Raw genomic sequence first — 14476 nt, 5'->3', positions numbered from 1 at the left:
TATGGTGGGATGCATGGCCAAAAATAGACAGAGATGGAGATCTACACAAAGCAGACAGATGTTAGTAGCAGACAGAGATGCAGAGATAGACACGTGCTAGAAACAGACCTAGAGAAGAGAAGATAAACAAGACAAATCTGGATGTCAGAGGCTGGGGGCAGAAAAGGACAGTGGGAAAAAGATGAAGCCCAGCCCTCTCAGAAGTGACCTTTGAGTATGGAGAGCCAACAGTGCTGAGGAGGAGTAGCTTTTCTCCTCTCTCCCATTGCCATAGCCCAAGGGTACCAGGAAGCAGGACCCTTTCATCATTCCAGAGTTCTTTGTGTTGGAGAAGAAGGGAGGATGTGCAGGAACCTTGGGGCCTTTTTCCCAGGGAGAGAATCTGACCCTCCCAGATCCCTCATGTCCCCAAGCAGACCCAGGGCCTTTTAGGCTGTGGTAGTGACTTTATTGCCCACTTCTCCTCCTGCCCCAGCACTTGGCAGGGGCTGGCCCAGCTACATCCTGGGTGTGAGATTGGTCCTGAGAGGAAGAAGCCCATCCACCCACTCACAGGGCCGGGCCAACAGCATCTGCCACAGGTGCTGCTCCTCAGGGGTGGAGTCCATCCATGGTACCTGAAGCCCATAGCTGCTGCCTGGTGGGCAGAAGGTATAAGCTCATGGGCAGGCACTGCCCTATAGAGCAACCACCATGCTCAGGTAAATCAGTCTGCATTGTTTAAGCACCACTGGCATATGGAAGGGGGTGGATTGATTGACATTGCCTCATCCCCTCTACACCACTTTCTCCCAAACCATCACCAGCCTTCCGGAACCAGTAAGTCCACCAGCACAGCCTCCCCTCCATCCTGGGTGCCCTGATCACCCTGAGCTACCATTTCCAAGTCTTCTCTTTCCCTTACTGCATCTCTCCAGCTCTTCACTTTTTGCCTACCCAGAATCCCTTCACTTTGGGTGCCCACCCAGTCCATCTAGTCTCCCCTGAGCAGATCACCCCTCTGGTCCCCCAAGGTCCAGGTGCTCTACTCACCCGTGCCCAGGCTGAGGCGGGTGCCCCCCAGAAGGCGACTACCCAGAGTGCCATAGTCCCACAGGGACAGCTCAGCACAGGCCTGGTGCAGGTCAGAGGATTCAAAGCCATCATAGACCATGGTGTGGTTGAAGACTGGATTCAAGCTCCGTCGCACAACCCTTGTCCTCTGGCGGCTGGCCCGACTGTCATCGGGCAGCACCGAGCTACAGGCACAGAGTGGGAGAATTGGCATAGCTGTGGGGGAGGGGGGTGGGTAGCAGGGCAGTGATGGGGGGAGATGCTCTCACCATTGGATGTAGGAGTCCAGGGGCCCTGATCGGAAGGGGACAACGTTCTGTGCATCCTTCACCCAGAAGTGCAGCTCTCCACTGGGAGGGAGCCCTGCGCCTGCAGCCCCAGGAGAGAGTCCTCTGGTTATACTTCCACCTAACGGGCCGCACCCCTGAGCTTCCAAGAGATGGCCCCAAGAGCTGGCATGGGCCCCAGTGGGGCTTGCAACAAGGACTCACCTTCTGCTCCAGCAGGGATGAACTTGAGGGCCAAAGAGAGTTGCCCCCGGCTTGGGAGTCCGTCGGGGGAAGGAGGGGTCTGTGGAAAAGGGAGGAATCACCAAGGGTGGCACCTGAGAGAAGGCAGCTTCAGGGGGTGGGGCCTGAGAGGAAGGCCTACTAGGGTCCTGGACCTGAAAGGAGAGCACCTGGAGGGCTGGAGTCTGAGAGGAAGAGAATTTGGGGCACTGAGGCCAGAAAGGTAGGCTCTTGGATGAGTGAGGCCTGAAGGAGGATCCTTAGGGAGATGGGGTTCGAGAGGAGGCTTCTGGACAGAAGGATGCTTGGCTGTATAGGATTCAAGCTGAGAGAAATTTGGGGAAGGTGGGGCTCTATAGATTGGCACTGAAGGAATTAAGGGATGATAGGGTCAATTAGGAGGGAGTCGGGAGAGAGAACATCAGGGAGGGTGGAATTCAACAGCGGTGATCGGGGAACTGAGGCTCAAGAAGGGTATTCTGGGGGGAGGGGGTCAGGCCCGAGAGAATTGTTAGGAGAATGAGACTCAAAGGAAGGGCCCTGGACACTGATGTCCGAGAAGAACGCTGGGCAGAGGATAGATTTATGAAAGGATGGCACTTGGGGGGGGAAGGAGGCGTCTAAGAGGATAGGCTCCAAAGGATTGAGCCTGAGGGGAATCATTAGGAAGTGAGAACGGAAAGGAGACTGCGTGAGGACAGAGAAGATGGTTCATCGGGGATGCTGTTTGGAGGAAGAAAGTTGGATCTGAGAGGAGGAGGGGTTGGATGGCTAGGCAGAATCTGAAGAAGGTCCCGGGTTTCCTTACCCGGGACTGCAGGGGCAGCCAGGCGGACTCGGAAGCCCAGTCCCATGTGCCCAAGGGCACCTCTACCTCGCCCAGGAAGAGATTGCGGCCGAGGCTCTCGTGGTGCCAAACGGAGAGGTGAAGCACGCGGCCACCCAGTTCCGCCTGCTCCACAGAGTACTGGAGGCGGGGAAAGAGGAGAGTTTGTTAGCGCCCCGCCCCTCACAGCTACGCCCCCTCCCTCCTTTGATCCGCCTTCAATGGCATCCTCCTTCAAGCTCCGACCCGCCCTCCTTCATACTGACCCTCCCTCAAGCCCCGCCCTCTGTCCGCCTCGTCCCGGTTTCGTCCTTCAAGTCCCACCCACTAAACCGGTTCAACTCCTCTTAAACCCGTCCCTCAACCCCTCCCATCCCTAACAAGTGCCACTCCCATCAACCTCAAGCCCCGCCTCCTGAGCACGGGCCTGAGGCTCGTCCAGCTCTTCGGCTCCGCCCACCCGGCTGGCCCACCCTGGTCCGGCCACCCAAGCCAAGAGCCAAATCCACGTTGGCCCCGCCCCTGGCGCCTCCTCACCCGCAGAGTTTCGTTGAACACCGGATTCAGGTTGCGTTTTTTCACAGCGGTCTTACGCTTGCTTTGCGGGGATTTGTCCGGGAGGAGGTAGCTTTTCACGTAGCTAGGGAGGAGGGCGCGAGGTAGGGTTAGGGCCCAGAGGAGTCCGGCTCAGTTCGGGGGCTGAAGCTTCCCCAGCCTCCCCCGTTCCCCCACTCACGGGTCTGAGCGGCGTTTCCGGGCGGGGGCCAGCCCCTGGCACTGAATCACCTGCACCCGCAGCTCCCCGGGTACCGGCTGATAGAGCAGCGAAAACTGGATGGAGCCGCGCACAGGCACCGTGCCCGCCTCGCCCTCGCTGTACAGGCTCAGCTGGCTGCCACTCAGCTGCGGGCACAACGGGGCGGTCAGGGGCTCCGCATGGGCACAGGCGTGGGGAGGGGGCCCCGTGAGACGAGGACACAGGCATAATTAGGGAAAGTGGTATGCTTACCGGACCCATTGAGGGGAGAGGCAAAGGCGCGGAAAGGGGCATAGGTTGAGGGCACATTATGGCCACTGGCCTAGGGGAGGGCCACAGGAGTGGAGAGGAAAGGAACCCAGTGAAATCACGGGTATAGACAGGGAAAGGGCATTGAGTCGGGACACATTATGGTTACTGGCCTAGGAGAGGGACCCAGAGAAATCACTGGCAGGGTTAAATTGAGACAGGGATGGGGACTCACCTAGAGTACAGGTATAGGGAAAGGCCAGAGTAAAACAACCTATCAGGACCAGGCAGAGAGCAAGCCAGAGTCTGGGCAGCCCCTATACCCCTCCCCAAAAGTTCCCACAGGACTCCCCAACCCTTTCCCTTACCGTGGAGGAGCTGAGGCTGGACACTGAGGAGCTATTACTCAGCATTCGGTTGAAGGGGGGAGCGGAGCCCCCCTTTGGGGAACCTAAGAGCTCTTCCTCCCCATTTTCCAATCTTTGGGGTCCCGGCTCACCCTGAAAGGATGAATGAGAAAATGAGGGGAAGGAGAGCCACCCTTGGACTAGCTAGGACACCGACGACCCCTCCCCCCCTCCGATTCCCTTCCTTAGAAGCCTCCATCCTCGCCCTTTGCTGCCCATGCTCCCTGGCCTCTTGCTTGAGGGGACTCAACTCTGTCCCTGAGAGAAGCCGAGCTCAGAGGCCAGGAAAGGTGAGGAGTAAGAGAACGAGGTGCTCCAAGCCATGATCTCCGTTCCGTATCTTGGGAACAGCCTGCTCCGAGATGCCTACCTGGACTAAGGGTGGGTTGGGCTCCTCCTTCCTCTTCCCTGTCCTCTTCCACTCAGGCTGGGGCTCTGGCCCCAGCTCCGGCTCCGGCTCCGGTTCCTGGACCTCTCGAGCTCTAGCCTCCTCCTCCTCTGATTTCTCCTTCTTTGCCTCTTTCTTCTCTTCCACCACCACCTTCTCCTCCTCTTTTTCGCAGCCCTCTACACCAGAGTTGGGGTCAGTACCTGGAACCACAAGGAAAAGTGCAGGCTGCAGAACAGCTTCCCACACACATCACCTCCCCAGACCCCAAACCAGGGCAAGTGCCTGTCCCAGCCTGAACACCTCTAAAGCTGGGAGAGAGCCCTCTTCCCCCCAAAAAAGCCTTGTGCACAGCCTAAGCAAATGCGAGTATGGTGGGCCCCCTGGCAAGTATCTGTCTTTCTTCCCACTCTCAGCCCTTAGCACATAGGATGCCCTTATAAAATGCTTGTGGGCTGCCCAACTCTTCACAATGATTTTCCCAGGGAAAGTATAGAGTGTATGTACTTCTATGACACTCTCAAGTTGGGAAAGGCTTCCAAACTCACACCCCCTGGGGGAGAGGGGTCGCCAGGAGAGAAATATTAGACCTGAAAGGAGCCTTAGATCATAAACCGTCAAACCTGGGGAGGCACCTTAGAACTGGGGAGTCAGAGCTGGGGAGAGACCTTAGAAGGCAGAATGGTTCTTAGAACATAGAACGTCAGAGATGGGAGGATCTGCAGAACATGGAATTTCAGAGCCAAAAGGAGCCTTAGAACACAGACCGTCAGAGCTGGAAGGACCCTTAAGAGCACAGAACTTTAGAGGTGGAAGGGACTTTAGGCCATGGAAGATTAGAAGCATTACATAGCAATAACAGACAGGGAGGTCTTTACATACACGCCTCTGAGTTTTACAACCACCCTCTGGGTACCGACAAGTATCATGCCTGTTTTACAGGTAAAGAAACCAGTTCAGAGGGGTTGTGACATTCCCATACACAGCAAGCCAGAGTCAAGAAGATCTGAGTTCAAAGGCAACCACAGACCTGACCTTTGTGAGACACTAGAAACTGGAAGAGAGTGAATGATTTTGTGCCATTAAATCCAAATCATGAACACGTCAGGACATCACTCTGTGATGTCATTGGTCCTCTTCAAAAACACACAACAAGCTGTGTGACCTGATGTACCTCAGTTTCCCCGATTGCAAAATGGGGATAATAACCCATGCCTCCCAGGGTTGTGGTGCGAATCACATGAGGTAATAGTTGTAAAGCACCTGGCGCACAGTAAGCACTTAAAAAGTACTTATTTCCTTCCTTCTGTGGTCATACCACTAATATTTGACAGAGGTGCCATTTGGGCCCATGGCTCTTCCTAACTACAACTCTAGTGTACCATACCAGGCTGTCCCTTCCTTCCATGCACTTCTTTTTTATTGTATAGTGCAGCTATCTGTGTTGGTGTCTTCTCTCCTTACTAGATTGCACATGCCTTGAAGGTGGGACAAAGTAATGTTTTGCATCTTTCCCCAGCAGGGTGTTTTGTACTCAGTTGGAACCCAATAAATGTTAACTGTCAGAGATCCTAAGAAATGGGAAGAACATAGGTTGTCCTGCCTGGAAGTTACCTCAGAGCAACAACACACGTTAGAGCTGGGAAAAGCCTTAATCCATCTAGTCCAGGGGTCCTTAACTTATTAACACCAACCCCAAAAGGTCCAGAGATTTCAGGATGGTCTGTTAGTTTTTTTTTTTTTAAACCCTTGTACTTTGGTGTATTGTCTCATAGGTGGAAGAGTGGTAAGGGTGGGCAATGGGGGTCAAGTGACTTGTCCAGGGTCACACAGCTGGGAAGTGTCTGAGGCCGGGTTTGAACCGAGGATCTCCCATCTCTAGGCCTGACTCTCACTCCACTGAGCTACCCAGCTGCCCCGTGGTCTGTTAGTTTTAAAAATATATCCATAGGGGGCAGCTAGGTAGCTCAGTGGATTGAGAGTCAGGCCTAGAGATGGGAGATCCTCGGTTCAAACCCGGCCTCAGACACTTCCCAGCTGTGTGACCCTGGGCAAGTCATTTAACCCCCATTGCCTAATCCTTATCACTTTTCTGCCTTGGAATCAATACTTAGTCCTGATTCTAAAACAGAAGGTAAGGGTTTAAAATAAATACAAGTATGTCGATAACTATTTCAATAATCTGATTAAACAATGTTTAAAGCATTGGTCTTCTTTGTAAGCCGACTTATTTTATGCATTTAAAAATCTTATGAGAAGGGATGCAGCAATTTCACTTGACTGCCAAAGGGGTCTATGGAACAAAAAAGACCAAGAACTGCTGCTCTTGTCCACCCGCATCCTGTCTACTCCCCACCATCCCGAGGAAGGGAACAGGTTCTTAAGTAGTCAAGAACAAGAGCTCTGGGTTGACCAGACCCAAGCTTTAGCCGCTGCCTTGGGGAAATTGTTTCCCCTCTAGAAGCAGCTAGTGGGGCAGGGGATAGAGCACTGGGCTTAGAGTCAGGAAGACCAGAGTTCCAGGGCAGCCTCAGCTCCTAAGGCAAGCTTAACTTCTGTTCGCCTTTTCGGTAAAATGGCACCTACCTTCCAGGGTTGTTAGAAAGGTCATATGAGATAACACTTGAGGGAAAATAGTACTTTATTAGCACAGTGTCTGACAACATAGTAGGCACTTGGGAAAATGCAGTCTTACCTTATCTCTTGGGCTATCAATTTTCCCACATTGAAAATAAAGGAGGAGGGTTTATTTTGACACACACTTTCGTTAGCTAGTCCAAGGGCCCTCCCAGGTCTGACATTCTGTGTTCTAAGGTTTTTCCAGCTCTGACATTCTGTCTGTTAAGGGTCCTCCCAGCACTGGCATTAGAGTCTAAGGGCCCTTCTAGCCACGGCATTTTATGTTCTAAGGGTCCTCCCGCTTCTAGCGATCTATGAGTTTATGAAAGGTGACTTGCCCAATGGCACACAGCCTTCATGGCAGAATTAGAATCCAAATCTTGTGACTCCTAGTTCAGGACTTTTTGCTTAAGTCAAGCTGCCTAGATTTTTTATTTGTTTTTCCTAGTACCAATCCTGTCACGTCCCCAGAACTCATCTGCCCAATATTGTCTCTCTCTGCCGCTCTCCCCACACAAGGGTGCTCACCTGCCTGGGCCTCGGAGCTGGGCTCTTCTTCAGTTGGGGTTGGGGCTGGAGCCTGGAAGGACAGAGAAGGGGAGGGCTGGGAGGGTGGAGGGTGAGGAAGAGAGAATGAAGAATGGGAGGTCAGAGGTGAGGTCTGGGTCAGGTCAGAGGTAGAACTCTAGTGCCGAGCTTGAGGGTGGGACAGAGAACCCTCAGCTGTGGGACCAGCTTAGCGTGTTCTAGAGCCGCCTCCTCCCACTCTCACTGAAGTACTTCCCTCTAAGGCCTGGGGCTGACCTAAAGCTTGTGGGAGGAGATGGTTGTGAATCTGACTCAGGGTCCCTAGGGCTCAGCCTTCCTGGGCTCCAGCCCCACAAAAGTCCAACCCCAGCCAAGGCAGTCCCCTTGGGCCTGACTCAGTATGCCCCATTCACCAGAGCCACATCCTTGGGGGTCCTGCATGCTCCCCACTCACCTCAGCTTCACTGACCCTCTCTGGAGCGGGCACCTCTAAGGAGAGCCTGAGACTGCAGGGAAAAGGGTATTAGGGAAGGGACTTCTGGAGCTCTCGGCCCCACTGGCACCCCACGTGGCAGTCCCTAGGAACCCTTCCCCTCTTACCTGGAGCCCACCTCCTCCTCCTCAGGCTCGCCTTCACTCCCCAGCTCTGGCTCACCTGTGCCAAAGTAAGGGCCTCAGTGTCCCCGACCCCTGGTGTCCTTGTACCCACCGGGCAGGCTAGGTACAGTGTGCCAGTCCTCCCAGCAGAGACATTCTGCCCCTTGTGTCAAGGTCAAGGAAGAAACGAGTGGAAGTTCACAGGGACGACGTGGGTGAAGAAGACACAGTGACCAGGAGGCTACCAGGAGGGTAGGGGATGTGTGCAAGGCCAATCAGGAACACGTGGCAGGGGCACCGAGGCCCACAAGCTAGGCATCCAAATGCCAACCTCCTGCCTGGCATTGTTAGTGGGGCGGGCTAGCTAGTGGGAGAGAGTGGGGCAGGGCTCAGTCCCTGGAACAGTGGTGCCTCACCCCTGGACCTCTTCTTCCGGCGGATGGAGGCTCGAACAAGGTCAGAGCCCAGGCGGGCATGGCGGTGCCGCTGGGAGCGGGCATCTCTGAACCAGTCACCTGTCAGGGTCTTTAGCTGCCCAGGGTCCACCAGTGATGCTCGAAGCTTGCTGAGGAAATGGCAACACAGGCCTTGATTGTTGCAGGTTCTCCCTAACCAGCTACATCCCAACCTCCTGAACTCGCAGCCTCCTCTCCCCTTTCCCAAGGCTCTTTCCTCTATTATACTCAGTAACTAAATGTTCCCAGAATTACAGAATCTTAAAGCTGTTATCTACAGCTTCTACTGAGGGGCCATCTGGTCTCTGCCCAAGTCCTCCAATGAAGGAGAACCCGTTTCCCCACAAGGCAGCACAAACCACCTCTGGACTGCTCTCCCAGAAGCCTAAACTGGCCTCTTTGCAGCTTGTACCCATTGCTCCTACTCTTCCTTCTAGGATCAAATGGAATGAGTTTAATCCTTCTTCTACGTGATGTGTGAGAAGCGGGTTGGAATAATGGTTAGATGGCTTTTCTTAGAGATAGGAAGATCTGAGTTAAATTCTACCTCTGATGCACCCTGCCTTGGAGGCTTGGAAAATCAGTTTGACCCCTTAGTATTCTCTAAGGCTCAAAGTTGGTTGGGGGGGGGGGGAAGAATAACTTGTCTTGGTCCTATGCCTCAGTCTTTCCCTTCTCCAATCCATCCTCTGCCCATCTGCCAAATTGATCTTAAAGCTGTGTAAATGGAATTAGCTCTAGCCCATTCATAGTCAAAACTCTACTTACCCGAGATGATATCATCCCCACCTCCCTTAGTGGGAGATAGGAATATAAATTTTAAATATATATCTTTAACCTTTAAATATATATCTATAACAAACCTAAAATCTCCTCTCTTACAAAGCTCAAGTCTGACCAGGTCAGCCTTCTCCCCTGTTAGTCAATAAACTCCAGTAGCTCCCTATTGCCTCAAGGACTCAGTAAACTATACCATGAAATCCTCTGTATACTAACAATAATAACAACTACAAACATGTGTGTAGTGCTTACTACATGCCAGGCACTGTGCTACAAACTTTAAAATTATTATCTCCTTTGGTCCTCACAACAACCCTGAGTGGTAGATGCTGTTACTATCCCCATTTTAGGAGTTTTAAAAAATCCTTGCCTTTTGTCTTGGAATCTAGGTAATGCTAGGTTTCAAGGCAGAAGAGTGGTAAGGGCTAGGCAATGGGGGTTAAGGGACTTGCCCAGGGTCACACATGTAGGAAATGTCTGAAGCTGGATTTGAACTCAGGACCTCCCATCTCTAGGCCTAGTTCTCTATGCACTGAAGTACCTAGCTGCCCCCATTTTATGGATTTTAGAGCCCTTCCTAACCTTGTACATTTCTAGTCCTCTTATGCCTTATCCCTCAACATATACTTAGGCCTCCCAACTGGTCCTAAATCTAAGACACTCCATGTCCCAATTCTGAATGTTTTCATTGGCTGTCCCCCATGCCTGGAACTCTCTCCCTCCACATCTGCCTCCCTGCCTTCCTTCCAGTCCCACTTTCTACAGGAAGGGGACTTGCTGCCCTTAAAGTTAGTGCTTTCTCTCCGTTGAATTATTCCCCAATTTATCCTACATATATCTTGTTTTTACAAGTTGTTGCCTCCCCTTAGACCAGGACCTCCCCATACTGCCTTTCTTTATACTTTCCAGTACCTAGCACAGTGCTTGGCACACAGTAGGCTTGCTGACTGACTTACTAGTAGAGGATGTTTCCTCATCCTCGAGTTCCAAAGCAAGGAAATCCCAAGTTGAGGTCCTGTCTCTTGTCTACGAGACAGCTTATCACATCCCCCCAAGTCATCTCTTCTCTACTTCCTTCAGCGGACACCCCTGTACTATGATAGTCAATCCTCTGGATCCTGATCACCCTCTTCTAGGCAAGTTTTGGCTCCTCCAGGTTCTCCCTCAAACATAGCACCCAGAGCTAGATCCAATACTCCCCATGTCATCAGACCCCAGGAGCAAATAAACCTTTCTGAATGCAACATAGGAGAACCTTGGTTGCCTTCTATGCTACAAAACGGTGCTTTTGGTCCACTAAATTCTACAGGAACTAATCTCTGGGTACAACTCCCCCATCCTGTGCTTGCAGAGTTGATGATTTGAACCTGAGCAGGGCTTTGTATTTATCCACATTAAATTTCATATTCTTGGGGCAGTTGAGTAGCTCAGTGGATTGAGAGTCAGGCCTAGAGACGGGAGGTCCTAGGTCCAAATCTGGCCTCAGACACTTCCCAGCTGTGTGACCCTGGGCAAGTCACTTGATCTCTATTACCCACCCTTACCACTCTTCTACCTATGAGCCAATACACAGAAGTTAAGGGTTTAAAAAAAATTTCATATTCTTAGGCATATTGTTGGCAGCCCACAGAGTACTTCTGGTATCCTCACTCTGCCATCCCACAAGTCACTGCTCCCTCGCAGCTTCGTGTCATTCCCAAAGTTGACAACTACTCCATTTACGACTTTATCCAAGTCACTGAGAAGAATGTGGAGTAGCACTGGCCAAGGACAGATCCCTGGGGGGCTCCACCACAGCTTTCTGCAAGCTGCCATCAGTCCACGAATGGGTACCGCCTGGGTTATTCATGGAATCCCAAATCTCTCCGTCTTGTGCGCAGGGATAACGTAACGGATGTTCTCAAGGCCTGCTCTGAGATCTAGATCTACTGTGCTCTGAGAGCTTTGCTCCTGGCTGGTCTCAGCTTCTCTCTATGAAGGTCCCAGCTCTAACAGACATTCCATGTTCTAAGGCTTCTCTTGGGCCCACATTCTGTATTCTCACTTTGCTGATCTGACGGCCGGGGCTCTAAGGTCCCTGCCAGCTCTTACGTTCTCGGCTCCCTCTGCCCTCCCTCGCCCCGGCTTCCACCCTCACCTGACCCTTCCCTCCTCCAGTTGGCGCAGGCGGGCATCCCTGCTCAGGACACTGGCAATAGCATCTCGCTCCTCCTCCGTAAGGAAGCTGAGATCCAGAAGTGTTTCTGCCTCCGCTTCATACGCCATGGGATGGCAGGGCTGAGCAGCCCCCAGCGCCTCCTGCGGTAGAGGGATCCTTCTGACGTCCCGGGCACACTCGGTGACATCAGTCGGTAGCCATGTCCAGGCTGCCTGGGGAAAGCTTTTCCCTAAGGAGATTGCCTGAAGGTCAGGCCACTTGGAAGGGGTGCCCCTTCCCCTGGGAAAGATCCCGGGAGCACCCCCTCACTTGCCACCCCAACCCCTGGGCCTGACAAGGGCCTGAGTCTCTGCTTCTGCCGGGGTTGGGGTGAGGACAACAGGGAGGGCGGTCAGTGCAGAGGATGCCAGCAGGGGTATGGTCAGTAGAGAGCCAGCAAGCCTAATCTTACATGTCCACAGGCACACAGAGAGCTTCACTCCCCCACATCCGTCCCCCACTTCTACCCTGATCTGGCCTCTACCTTCCTGTGTGAGGCAACCTCCCCCAGCTTCCTCCCCAAGCTCCTTCCACACTCACTCCCTTCACCCCTAACCCCAGCCCAGGACCTCTGTCCTGTAAGCGTCTCTGCTCCTGCTGCCCAGAGCTCTGTACCTGCTCCCTCTACTCCTTCCTGGGCCCCTGGCTTCAGGGAGGTCTCTGGAGCCCATCTGTGCCAGGCAGCTCTTGGTGCCAGGCAGAACACTGTCCTCTGACTCTATTCACTGGGAATGGTGTTCACCATGCCAGGTCTTTCTCAGCCTCCTTGGGCATGAGATATCAAGATGGCATCCCCATCCAAGAAGAACACCGGAGAAGGAATGAGCCCCAAGGACAAGCTTGAAATGCCTGCGGCTTCCCCAGAGGTGATCTCCAGACCTAGAAAACCCTCCCAAGGCTTCCCCGTCTTCCCTTCCTGCCCTGGGAGTTGCAGGGTGTTCTAAAGAGAGCAGGCAGAGCTTGTCCTGTGCCCTTACCCACCTACACTCCTCCCAGCCTGAGTCAGCGCTCACCCTACCAGCCCTGGGCCCCCTCCCCCTGGCTCTTTGTTTTGGGGAGGGCGCCTCCCCCCCCCCCAGCTCCCTGCCAAGAGCCCAAACTCTTTCGAGCCAGCTGGGTGGCTGGGGTGCTGGGAGAGGCTCTGATGGTGAGGCTGGGGTAGGCGAAGGAAGGGTTTAAAAAAGAGGAGAGAAACAGTCACTTTTGCAAATGGGGTGGGATGAGAGAGAGGGATGGGCTGTGGCCCAAACTCCCAGGGACCGGAGGCAGGAACACCCAGGAAACGCAGCCAGCCAGAGGCCACAAGCTTGGGTGCTGTTGACTCTCCCCAGGGTCAGACAGACAAAAAGACAGGGTGCTGGAGGTGGCCCTGGGGAGTGGGGGATAGAGGGTAGAGCCTGACACAGACTAGGAAGAATGGGGCGACCTCGGGAAAGCCTCCATGCCCCGCCAGCTGGGGCCATAGACATGGCAGCGTGGGTTGTCTGTCAGCCGTCTGTTTGGTTCATGTCTACTTTCTCCTCTCTTTGGGTGTTGTGTGTCCCAGTGTGCTGTGTCTGTTGCGTGGGTCTTCTGGGTTTCTATGAGATATCCCCGCAGAGACACAGGTGGCTTGTCTTTGTGTGCTCTACGGCTCTGGTGTGGATGGGATTTGGACCTGTGCAGCAGGGCTCTATTTGGACATTTCTGCACCGCCTGGATTCTGTGGGCTCCAGGGGAGCCCCGGTGCCACTGCTGTGTGTGTGGGGCCTGTGGCCCCAAACCGACTACCAGAATAGGGAAGCGGGCTCCTATCTCCAGTTCCCTCCCTATTCAAGAGAGAAACAAGACAAATCTGGGCCTCCTACTCTTTCCCCAAAGTCTCCTGGGCAGAAGTCCCAGACACACACTCCTGTGCCCCACCCCAAAGCGAGGCCTCCCTTTGATAGGTTGGGGGGCAGAGGAGGCACCCCAAAGTCTGTAAAGGGCCCAGGGTGGCTGTAGAAGAGAGTGCCCACCTGTTCTCCACCCAAGGATAAGCGTGGTCTCCCTGCTAGAGGCTGCCAGTGCCTGGGGGGACATTACCTGTTGGGATCCAGGATGGGTAGCTCTGTGCTAAGGAGACCTCGATTCCTCGGTTGTGTTGGCCAGGGCTGGCAGGTCAGCCAGATCCGCCACACAGAGAAAAGGAGCGACTGAGGTCTAAAGCTGACTCAACCTGGGGAGGAGGAAACACCTACAGAGTCTGCTGCAAAACCGGGCCTGGAGCCTGCCCCTGCCCAGCCCGGACTCTCAGCTCCCCACAGAGACCTCCGCTGTCTGGCCAAGTGGGGCACCCCAAACCCAGAACCGCGGATCCTCGTTCTATTCCCACCCACCTCACACTTACTGTGGGATTTTGAGGAACTCGCTTCCTTTTTCTGGGCCTCAATGACTTCAGCTGTGAAATGGGCAGATCGAACCTTGCCCTGCCTGCCTCACCGGAAGGAAAGCTAGAAACTCAACTCCGTCTTCGTATCCTTGAGTGATTATTTCCTTCCCCAGAAGAGGAGAGGAGAGAACGCGAGCAAGGCAGCTCCCCCTACCCCACCCCACCCCACCCCACCCCAAACTCCCGCCTTCCAGAAGTGAATGATTTATCCAAAAAGGCAGCTAGGCACCTAGTGGCCGGAACTTCCCCAGGGAGGCTCACCCGTGGGACAGCCAGGGATGGCTCCTCACAAGAAGTGGAGGAGGGAGGCTCCACTTGGTAGGGGAACCCCTTAAAGGATGAAGAGGTCCCCACCCCCCCGGGGGCAGAGGGGATATAGGAGAGACCGCTAAGAACATGAATTTGGAGCAAAAGGATTTGGGGGACTAATCCTAGCTCGGTTACTAACTGCCTGCGTGATCTTGAGCAAATCGTCCCATTTCTCTGGGCCTCGGTTTCCTCATTTGAAAAAGGAAGGGGTCTGCGTAAAGCACATCTAAGCTTCTGAGTCCAGCTTTAAATCGGTGATCCGGCGCTGCCCAGCTGTGTGCAGTTCCCGTTGTGGCCACGAGGGGCCGCCCCGAAGACGCCCGCTCTCTCCGGGACTAGCCTTGACTCAGCACTGCCCCCACTTCCAATGGCTCAGATAACTTCTTATCTCG

General features: G+C 53.8%; 1 protein-coding gene across 1 annotated transcript; it reads right to left on the bottom strand.

The window, feature by feature from the left end:
• Positions 1-437: 437 nt before the first annotated feature.
• Positions 438-11433, bottom strand: SYTL1 (synaptotagmin like 1). Its single transcript, XM_044671383.1, has 14 exons — positions 11306-11433; positions 8350-8498; positions 7937-7991; positions 7791-7842; positions 7339-7412; positions 4172-4400; positions 3763-3894; positions 3125-3291; positions 2926-3028; positions 2371-2529; positions 1545-1623; positions 1323-1422; positions 1033-1238; positions 438-637 (listed from the first exon to the last, which is right to left on the bottom strand). Exons 1-14 carry the CDS (start codon positions 11431-11433, stop codon positions 498-500), a joined length of 1773 nt encoding a protein of 590 aa, XP_044527318.1. The 3' UTR covers positions 438-497.
• Positions 11434-14476: the final 3043 nt, after the last annotated feature.

The sequence above is a fragment of the Gracilinanus agilis genome, chromosome 3, assembly GCF_016433145.1.
Source record: "Gracilinanus agilis isolate LMUSP501 chromosome 3, AgileGrace, whole genome shotgun sequence".
Lineage (NCBI taxonomy): Eukaryota > Metazoa > Chordata > Mammalia > Didelphimorphia > Didelphidae > Gracilinanus > Gracilinanus agilis.
The sequence above is the reverse complement of the archived record's forward strand: the minus strand, read 5'-3'. Positions and strand labels throughout refer to the sequence as shown.